At 49.2% G+C, this 10,000-nt stretch overlaps 1 protein-coding gene across 5 annotated transcripts in view; it reads right to left on the minus strand.

Moving 5' to 3' along the window:
- The window catches only part of dmd (dystrophin), a 130,823-nt gene that overhangs the window by 64,098 nt on the left and 56,725 nt on the right, over nucleotides 1-10,000 (minus strand). For all 5 annotated transcript variants that reach the window (XM_069712841.1, XM_069712840.1, XM_069712838.1 and 2 more), the window contains exons 27-37: nucleotides 9,820-9,933; nucleotides 9,575-9,730; nucleotides 9,277-9,447; nucleotides 7,363-7,545; nucleotides 6,432-6,566; nucleotides 5,194-5,343; nucleotides 2,424-2,585; nucleotides 933-1,043; nucleotides 471-644; nucleotides 219-374; nucleotides 1-136 (exon numbers count right to left, since the gene is read on the minus strand). The exon at nucleotides 1-136 is cut by the window's left edge and continues 35 nt beyond it. In XM_069712841.1, the coding sequence (XP_069568942.1) occupies nucleotides 1-136; nucleotides 219-374; nucleotides 471-644; nucleotides 933-1,043; nucleotides 2,424-2,585; nucleotides 5,194-5,343; nucleotides 6,432-6,566; nucleotides 7,363-7,545; nucleotides 9,277-9,447; nucleotides 9,575-9,730; nucleotides 9,820-9,933 (1,648 nt within the window). The remainder of the gene's footprint in view (nucleotides 137-218; nucleotides 375-470; nucleotides 645-932; nucleotides 1,044-2,423; nucleotides 2,586-5,193; nucleotides 5,344-6,431; nucleotides 6,567-7,362; nucleotides 7,546-9,276; nucleotides 9,448-9,574; nucleotides 9,731-9,819; nucleotides 9,934-10,000) is intronic.

The raw sequence follows: 10,000 nt of genomic DNA on the forward strand, positions 1-10,000 counted from the left end.
GCATCCCGTCCACCGCCGAGCGCCTCGTCAGCTCGCCGTCGGTGGCGGCGAGCCACTCCGTCAGCCCGTTCAGCTCCTTGCGCAGCTTCCTTGACAACTTCAGACTCTTCTCCAGCTCCAGTTTACTTTCGGTCACCTGCGAACAGCCAACGAATTATTTCGGCTCACGTGTGTGTGTGTGTGTGTGTGAGTGTGAGTGTGTGTGTGCGTGCGCTCACCTGTCCTCCCAGCTGGTTGTAGAGCAGCTTCAGGGCCGTCACCCGGTCGTCCAGCTCTTTGGGCGTCTCCGTCTGCTGCCGCTGGACGACCTGCCGGCCCGTCTTGATCACCGTCTCCACCTCCCCTTTCACTTCGCTCAGCGCCTTGTACAACTTCTGTTAAGACGGGGAAAAAAAAAAAAAAAAAAAAACAGCTTTAAAAAAAATCTCCTCGTCCACTCGGAGGGGCCCCCGTCGAATCCGATTACCCACCATGCACTGCTCCAGCTGGGACTGCACCACGTCCTGCTCCACGCTGCGGAAGTCCAGCACCGCCACCTGGGTCTTGACGGCGGCCAGCGCGCGCTCGCACTCGGCCAGGCGGGAGTCGAAGTCGGACGGCTTCTGGAAGAGGCGGAACTTGGTCCACACGTCCGTCAGCATTTTCTTTTTTTTTTTTGTGGGATGGGGAGGGGAGGAGGACGACACACGTGCAAAAAAAAAAAAATCATACACAGATGTTACGACAAAGCTTAAAACATGTAACTATCAGTGGGTGGAATTATGTCGAAATCAATCCCGATTTGAGCTTTTTGTTGAGATATCCATTTTTTAAAATGCACAGTCAGCACATTCTGCCTGCACGGTACTGTCTGAATAAATGTCCCATAATATCTGAAATAATGTGACTTCAGTGGATGTTTTTCTAAGCGATCCCGGGTGGTGACTGTGTACCTGGGTGAGGTCGATCTGACCCACGACCCTCGGGGACGGATCTTTGTCCTGGTTCTTCTTCCGGATGTCGTCCAGGCTCGCTTCATGGCCGCTCAGCTCCGACTGGATTTTCTGTTAAACACGCACACGCGCACACGTCAAATTCTTATTACAACCACATAAACTGCAATGTTAAAATGCTGATCCCGTAAAATCCACTGGAAAAAGGGAGTTTAAATGGATTTTATAGTGCACCTCCCTCCGCTGACCACAAGAGGGCAGGAGGCATCAAGGAGAGACAAGAGGGAGCACGAAAGACCCCTCAACCACACACACACACACACACACACACACACACACACACACACACACACACACACACACACACACACACACACACACACACACACACACACACACACACACACACACACACACACACATTTGGTCTCTGTCACTCCTCTCTCCTTTTAAATACCAAGTGCCCTGTAATCACAGATTCTCATCCACACCACTCTAATCCAATCTTTCTCTCTCTGTGTGTGTGTGTGTGTGTGTGTGTGTGTGTGTGTGTGTGTGTGTGTGTGTGTGTGTGTGTGTGTGTGTGTGTGTGTGAGAAAGAGAGAGCGATGTTGTCCTTTGCACTGACGGTCTCCAGCACGGCACACACACACACACACACACACACACACACACACACACACACACACACACACACACACACACACACACACACACACACACACACACACACACACACACACACACACACACACACACACACAGAAAGAGGAAGACAGACACTCACGTTGCCGTCACTCATTCCATCACTGCAGGTTATATGTCACGATCTATCACCTGATTAGTCTGCAAGGTGTGTGTGTGTGTGTGTGTGTGTGTGTGTGTGTGTGTGTGTGTGTGTGTGTGTGTGTGTTGCCGCTGTCCGTGTCTACAGCACCGCCGGCCTTAATTAGGACCACAGAGAGGGAAAAAAAAGAAGCATTTACCATTCTCTCCTGGGTTACACACACACACACACACACACACACACACACACACACACACACACACACACACACACACACACACACACACACACACACACACACACACACACACACAGACTGGGAGGACACGTGTTATCATCTAAAGTGTGTCTCCTCCTCCGGTCTGTCTCACTTAATGATGACATCAGACAATAACTTTTCTTTGTGGTTAAACATGTGACCTTCGAACCAGGAAGTGAAATCTGAATAACTGTGACGAGTCGAGTCAAAATGCTGATGTTATAAAACGAGGTGATTCTTCTTCTCTCAATTTCTCCCTAAATTCCACTTTTTCTCAAAATGCATTCGTGCTCCTTTTCAAAACGTTCCTACCAAAATACGATACGTTCATTTCATGCCGCGACGCTTCAGAAGCGTCACAAACTTTCATTCCTCCTTTAAAACATCAGGATTGAAGTTTATTGATTTGTATTTTTTTTTGTACGATCCGGTCCCGAGCGTCTACCTGGGCCTCCTGCGGTATCTGCTGGGCGTCGACGCGGTCGGCCAGGTAGGCGGCGAGGTGGCGGTCGGTGTTGGCCAGCGCCTCCTGGATCTGCCGCAGGGCCCGGTCCTTCTCCTGGGCGCCGCGGACGCTCCGCTCCAGCTCCTTCCGCCGCAGCGCCGCCTGGTGGCGAAGCGGGAAAACACAACGGGGAAGAGGTCAGTCCGGCTCCGCTGTGGCGCCTTAACATCAAACACAAGTCGGACGTGTTGCCTTTTTCTATTTGGGATTTCCGGCCGATGATGTGCTGCGATTTGTTTTGGTTGCTAGGAGGAAGAAAAGTTCCCACAGCACATTAAAAAACAATAACAACAACAACGTGTTTTATATAAAAGCTGTTTGCGCGAGAAAACAAACAACCGATCCGTGGAACCAATCGAGTTCGCGACGTTTTGGAGCTTTCGCTCCATCTCTTCTTTTTTTCCCCCCGAAAGTAAAGTAGGTCGACGAAACAGAACTGCAAACACGCGCGCAAAAACAACAACAACAACAACAACACAAACAGAAGTGTACCCTCTCGAAAGACGGACTCCGAGGTTTCTCTCGCATCGCTGGCCGTCGCTGGGAACCGAGGAACCGAGGCTGATCTCCCCGACGCGGCGGGAAAACTTCACGGTTTCCACGGCAACCGCCCGCCCGCCGAGATTAGCTCGTAGACGCGGCAGTTGCGTCACGCGTGGTGCGTGTGCGTGTGCGGTTGCAGGTGCTAATCCCGTACAGACAGATCAAGGACTCTAAGTTTAGCCCCGAGCCGGTCTGACCGCCTCGGCGTCGCACGCCGTCCTCTCCATTAGCGCGTATCTTCTTCTTCTTCTTTTTTGGTTCTTTTGTTTTTCCTCACGTCTTCGTTCACAACGTACAAATCGAAGAACTCGAGTGAGATTAAATACGCAGACGAACACGGACAACGAAACCTTCCCCTCCCGCCCAGTTTCTCGTGAACACACACACACACACACACACACACACACACACACACACACACACACACACACACACACACACACACACACACACACACACACACACACACACACACACACACACACTTCGTTCGTCCGTCTCCGTGTCTTTTGTTGTTGTTTTTTTCTCCCGTTAAACCCGACCGCGGCGCCGACTCGGGAGATATTCCAGTCTTCAGACTTTTTCTCCGGATGAGAAGCAGGAAGCAGATAAGAGAGGGAGTTGTTGTTGTTTATTTTTTAATTTTTTTTTGGGGGGGGGGGGGGCAAACTTTGTCGAATATATCTTCGACACAAAGTGTGTGAAAGCACGCGGACGTCCGTGCGCTGACTCTGCGGTTTTGTAATTTTTTATTTTTTTTTAACCATGTGGGCACAATAAACGGCCGCCGCCCAGGTCTCACGCCAAAGCGTGTAATAGACACGCCCGTCCCGCGACAGCTGATTGGTTCCTCGGACGTGTGATGTAAGAAAACCCTCCGGCCGTCCGAATCTGCGCGTTTTGTTTTTTTTGTTGTTGTTTTTTGCCGACTGGAGTTTCCGAAGTGGAAAAAAACTCTGCAACGGTGAACTGACTGTTTTATTCCTTTCACGATATGACGAATAACTTAAAAGAACAAAACAAAAAAAAACACACAAAAAAAATGGGGGAGAGGACATTTTTTGGGGTCTCCGTCCGTCTTCCCCGGAGATACTCACGAACGCCCCGCTCCAGCCGCCGAGCTCCTCGTCCTCTTTATGGACGACGTACAAACACGGCTCGGAGACGCCCGCTCTCACCGTGCGCGCGTACATGCCCACGTGCGCACACCACAAACAAACAAACAAACAAACAAACGCGCAAATACACGCGATGACACTTCCTCCTCCTCCTCTTCAAAAAAAAAAAATAAAAAAATAAAGCGAAAGAAGTCTGAGATAAAAGACGGTGTCTCTGACGGGAGGACGGACAAAAGACGGCTTAACAAGCTGTGAGGAGAACATTAATCTGCTTCTATTGTGTAGGAGGATAAAGCCCTGTGTGTGTGTGTGTGTGTGTGTGTGTGTGTGTGTGTGTGTGTGTGTGTGTGTGTGTGTGTGTGTGTGTGTGTGTGTGTGTGTGTGTGTGTTTTCTAATCTGTCACCGAGGAGCACCACAGGAGGCCGAGAACATATTGCTCTGCTGGAAAGGGAGGAAGAGGAGGATGAGGAGGGAGGAAGACGCGGAAAGGGCGGGAAAAAAAACCAAACGTTTATTGTGGTGGATTACTCGAGCCGCTCCTCCAGATTATTTACTTGTTTTGTTTTGTTTTGTTTGTCTGTGTGGTTTTTTTTTTAAATCAAGCGCCAGAAAACGGAGCAAAGGATGACGGTGTTTAGATCGTCTCGTCTCAGCGGGAGAAGCGAAATTAATCTTGTGATTGTTTCGCGTCTCCGACGTCAGGAGCGAATAAGACGTAATTAATACGTTTCTTTCTCCGCTGACGGTCAATTAGGGAAACACGGGGGGGGGGGGGTCTTCTTTATTTATCGCAATTTGAAGACGTTCCCGTAGCGAGGTCGGACGGATGTGATTGGTGGAGATGAAGTGTGTGTTGTTGTTTTATGGAAAAAGGAAGTTCTGGTGATTCAAAGTCGGTTGCTGCCCCAAAAAAAAGTCAATCGAGGAAGTATCGGCTACTTCCAGGAAGTTGCCCCCCCCCCCACCCCCCCCCCCCCCCGTGTGTGTGTGTGTGTGTGTGTGTGTGTGTGTGTGTGTGTGTGTGTGTGTGTGTGTGTGCGTGTCCTACCCTCGCCATCAGCTCGTCCCACCGGGCGTTGAAGGCGTCCAGTTTCTGCTGAATCAGCTCGTCCAGGACGCCCCCGTCCGTCAGGGTCTGGGCCAGCTCTCGGATCTGGTTCCGGTTGTCCTCCGGGTGTCGCAGCAGACACTCGAGGCTCTGCGGCGTCGCGAGCGAGCGAGCGAGCAAGCAAACAAACAAACAAACAAACAAACAAAAGTGAATGAAACGCGGGCGCGTTCCTCACGGCTCTACGTCGTCGCCGTCGGCCCTCGAAAAACCTGTGACCTCAGCTCTTCTGAAACCCCCCCCCTCCCCCTCCCCTTCCGTCCCTCCCAGGAAGTAGCAGGAAGTGTGATTTGCCTCCTCGGCAAAGAGGTTCTGATATATGGCTGAAATCAATCAGTAAACAACAGCTGTTTCCTTTCATTTAACATTATTAGCGCTGAAAACACTTTTATTACATTCGTTTCCTTCATTTATTATGTTTTCATTTTATTGCCTTCATAAAAAGGAAATCGACGCGTCCCACTAACTGAATGTCACGTTTTATTTTGAAGGTCTGACATTTAAGATTTGATATTTCCTGTTTAATATATTCTTATTATATTAAGCTGCACCAGGAACTCGTTTTGCTTCACCAATAACAATAAAGATTCACTCCTATATTGCTGCAAGAGTTGCTGTGTGCAGCCTCGTCCTCTTCCTCCTTCCCCTTCTCTTTCTCCTCTTCCTTCTCCACCTCCTGCTCTTCAACTTCCTTTTCCTTCTCCTCCTTCCCCTCTTCCTTTTCCTCCTCCTACTCTTCCTTCCCCTGTTTCTCCTCTTCCTCTTTCCTTTTCATTCTCCTGCTCCCACTCTTCCTTTTCCTCCTCCTCCTCCCACTCTTCCTACTCCTCCTCCTACCACTTTCTCCTCTTCCTCCTGCTTTCACCTCTTCCGCCCCACTCCCTGATCCTTCTCCTCCTCCCATTCTTCCTCCTCCTACTCTTCCTACCCCTCTTTCTACTCTTCCTCCTCCTCATTTCCCTCTTCCTCCCTCGCTTCCTTTTCCTCTTCTTCCTACCCCTCTTTCTCCTCTTCCTCCCCCTCTTCCTCACACTCTTCCTTTTCCTCCTCTTCCTACTCCTCCTCCTCTTCCTACGCCTTTCTCCTCTTCCTCCTCCTACTTTCCCTCTTCCTCCCCCACTTCCTTTTCATTCTCCTGCTCCCACTCCTCCTCTTCCTCTCCTCCTCCTCCCACTCACATCCAGCGCCTCCTGCAGCTCCTCCGCCCCCCCCTGCAGGCTCTCCGTCTCGTCCAGTTTCTGCTCCAGCTGATCGAGGAAGGCGTTCTCCTGCTCCAGGTAGGAGAGCAGCTCGCACCAGATCGCCCACACCTCCTGCACACACACACACACACACACACACACACACACACACACACACACACACACACACACACACACACACACACACACACACACACACACACACACACACACACACACACACACACACACACACACACAGGTGTACACAAATGAGACCAACATGATATACAACACTAATGTTTTTCTTAGAGGACAGAAGTTCTGTCTGAAAGTAATGTGAAGTTTCATGTGGAAATAAATCAAACAGGGAAATCAACATTTTGGACTCGACACAAACAATAAACAACAAACATTTTGGGTTATTTAATCAACATGTTATTTTAATACGAATATGAATTTTCTCTCTTTGACAGTCTTTGCATTCGGTATTCTTTGTATTATCACTGTTTCTGTTCTTATTTATACTCGTGTTATCATTTGTGTTGCTATTAGTAGTGTTGTTTTTTTGTTCGTATTTCATTATTACTGCGGGTGTTATTTAACAAACAACTACTAACTAAAACGTAACTACGTTGGGGGAAGTGATTATAATAAATTGAAAAAAAAAACAACATTAAAAAAAACATTGAAAAAACGCCGTGGTTTCTTTCCTCTTAATCAATTTAAAGAGTTATTTCCATATCATACGAGATTTTTCTCCTACGTCTCCTTTTTAAAATTTTTTTTTACATCCCTTTCTAAACTTCTGCCAACTCCTGGCTGGTTTTTGATTAAAGAACACCTCGAACAACACGCTGCCGCCAATGAGCACCCTTCGGGGAAATTTAAATAAAAAAAAAACGCCGACACAACAAAAACGCCGTACCTCCAGAGTCTTGCACTTCCCGTCCAGGCGGCTGCAGAGGCGCTGGTAGTTGGCCGTCAGCACGTCCAGCTCGGAGCGCAGGGCGTCGTGGGCGGTGGGCGGGGCCTTGGCGATGAAACTGTTCACGCTGTCGGTGAGGAGTTTGACCTTGAGCTCCTTGGAGTGGACCTCCTCCTGCGCCCTCTGAAACGGGCCAGAAAGTCCATTCTTAGTTGTTTCTTCTTTTTTTTTTTTCTCCATTTAAATGGAAAATGGAGTCGGGGCGACAAAATTCCGGTTACGCGTTAAAAGTTGGACATTTATGGGGGGAAAAAAAAAAAAAGCGTTAAATTGTTATTACGTGGATTTATGAAGGGGGATTACCTTCACTTTAAAAGATCATAACTTGCTCATTGTAGTTGCGAACCATCCGTGCTACAGCTTTGTTTTTTTCAAGACAGTCGAGACTCTCCGAATCATCAATTCATTTGACAATACTTAAGAGGTTTTCTTTATATTAGCATTATGTCTTTTTTTTTAGACACGTGTCGCACCGTAAAAATATCGTCAGTGGAGACATGAGAGTCCGTCCGGCACAAGACTGGACCACCCGTCAGCAGATGCTTCTGATTGGTCGAATCGTAACGCACGTGTTCGCCGACCGCCCGACGACGGACGACTTTTGCGTGTTATTATTTCTAATAGATCGTTTTTTTGTTCAGATAACTACAGATAACTGCAGATAATTCTGCTTTTTCTCGCCACTGTAAAGGTTCACTTCGGTTACTTTTTTTTTTTTTCGTATCGGCCTTTCAAAAAAGAAATAATAATAATAAAAAAAAAAAAAGTCTAAAGAGGAGACGGCGAAAGATTGAGAGCAAAAAGAAGAAGAAGAAAAAAAAAGGAAGACAGACAGAAAAAGGAAAAGCTCCGAATGAATCGATGCGTCCTCGTGTTGACAAAGCCGGCGAGTGCGAAGGGACAAATCGATGAATGGAGGTAATACTTTCCCAGGCGGGGGAGGGGAGGAGGAGGGGGGAGGAAGTGGGGTAAGATAATAAACGGAGTGAGCAGGGTCACGAACGGGGGGGGGGGTTTCCCTTTCAGAGAGCGGGAGGTAGCGGCGGAGGGAGAGGAGGTGAGAGGAGGGAAGGAGATCATCGAGAGCAAGCGGAGTGGAATCAATTTCTAATTTTCAACTCGACTCGAAAAGTCAACTTTTTGGTTTTTTTGGTTCCCCGACGACCGGCGGAGACTTTCCAGAAAAACGGCGCCGCGGATTTTACATCACAAACGCATTAAAGTTATGAAAAGCGAGGCGGGCGGGCGGATCGATGCGCTTCGAGAGGCGACGCGAGGAAGACATGGAAAGATGTGTGTGGGGAGGGGGGGGGGGGGGAGTGATGGGAAGAGGAGAGTCGGTCGGGAACCTCGGCCTCGACTACGTCCTGATTCTACTGAAAGAAGTAAACGGCGGGATCATCCAAACGGTTTGTGTTTTTGAAGAGGAGGAGGAGGAGGAGGAAGAGGAGAGAGGAAGAGGAGGAGAAAGAGGAAGAGGAGGAGGGAGAGAAAGAGGAAGAGGAGGAGGGAGAGAAAGAGGAAGAGGAGGAAGAGGAGCAGGAGGAGGAAGAGGAGGAAGTGGGAGGAAGGGAGGGGTGGGTTTTCTCAAAAATTACGATGTAAGTTAGATTTAAATAAATTGAAACATCCAGTTATGAAAAAGCCTGATGAACCGTCGGATACAAAAACAACAACAAAAAAAAGTGGTACGGAGAGTCGTTGCTATGGCGACGTTGCCCCGCCTCGGTTCCTTCAGCAGTCTGAAACGATGTCTTCGCCGACACACACACACACACACACACACACACACACACACACACACACACACACACACACACACACACACACACACACACACACACACACACACACCTTGAGCTCCTCCACGGCCTTGCGCAGCTCCTCGGGCGTCCTGTACGTGAAGTCCCGCTCCAGGTAGTCCTCCTCGGCCTGGTTGATCCACTCCTGCATCTCCTGCATCTCCTTCCTCAGAGCCATGGTTTTATCCAGGCCGCCTTTCAGCGCCGACTTCTTGGCGTAGGCCTGTGGGGTGGGGGTGGGGTGGGGTGTGGGGGGGTGGGGCGTGGGACACAACCCGGAGCTCGATGTCGTCCACAGCGGGAAAACAAAAACATAAAGACCGAGGAGGAGGACGGTGGCGGCATCTCACCTGCTTGCAGACGTTCTCCCACTGCGCGTTGAGCTCGTCCAGCTCCTTCTGGATGTGGACGGCGTACGGAGGCTCTGCCTCCTTCTTCAGGTAGAGGCCCACCTCGTTGATGCCGTTGAGGCTGGGCTGGATGGTGTGGATGTCGTTCACCAGAGCCTGGTGACCGCACAGAGGTTATATATAGATGTATAGATATAGATATATAGATATCTATATCTATATATATCTATACGAGGTATCCTCACCGTGCACTGCTCCAGCTGCTTCTCCAGAGCTTCCGAGTCGCCGAGCGCCGGCCACTCCTCGTTCAGGAACACGTCCACGTCCGCCATCCACTTCTTCAACGTCTTCACGTCGTTCTGGAGACGAGAGGAAAGTCCCATTTATTTCGTTTTTTAATTTTTTTTTCAAATTTAAATCTCCTCC

This window comes from Brachyistius frenatus, unplaced genomic scaffold, assembly GCF_029030835.1.
Source record: "Brachyistius frenatus isolate BFR_SWC_R1_liver_20210118 unplaced genomic scaffold, ASM2903083v1 Contig_112, whole genome shotgun sequence".
In the NCBI taxonomy this organism is placed as follows: domain Eukaryota; kingdom Metazoa; phylum Chordata; class Actinopteri; family Embiotocidae; genus Brachyistius; species Brachyistius frenatus.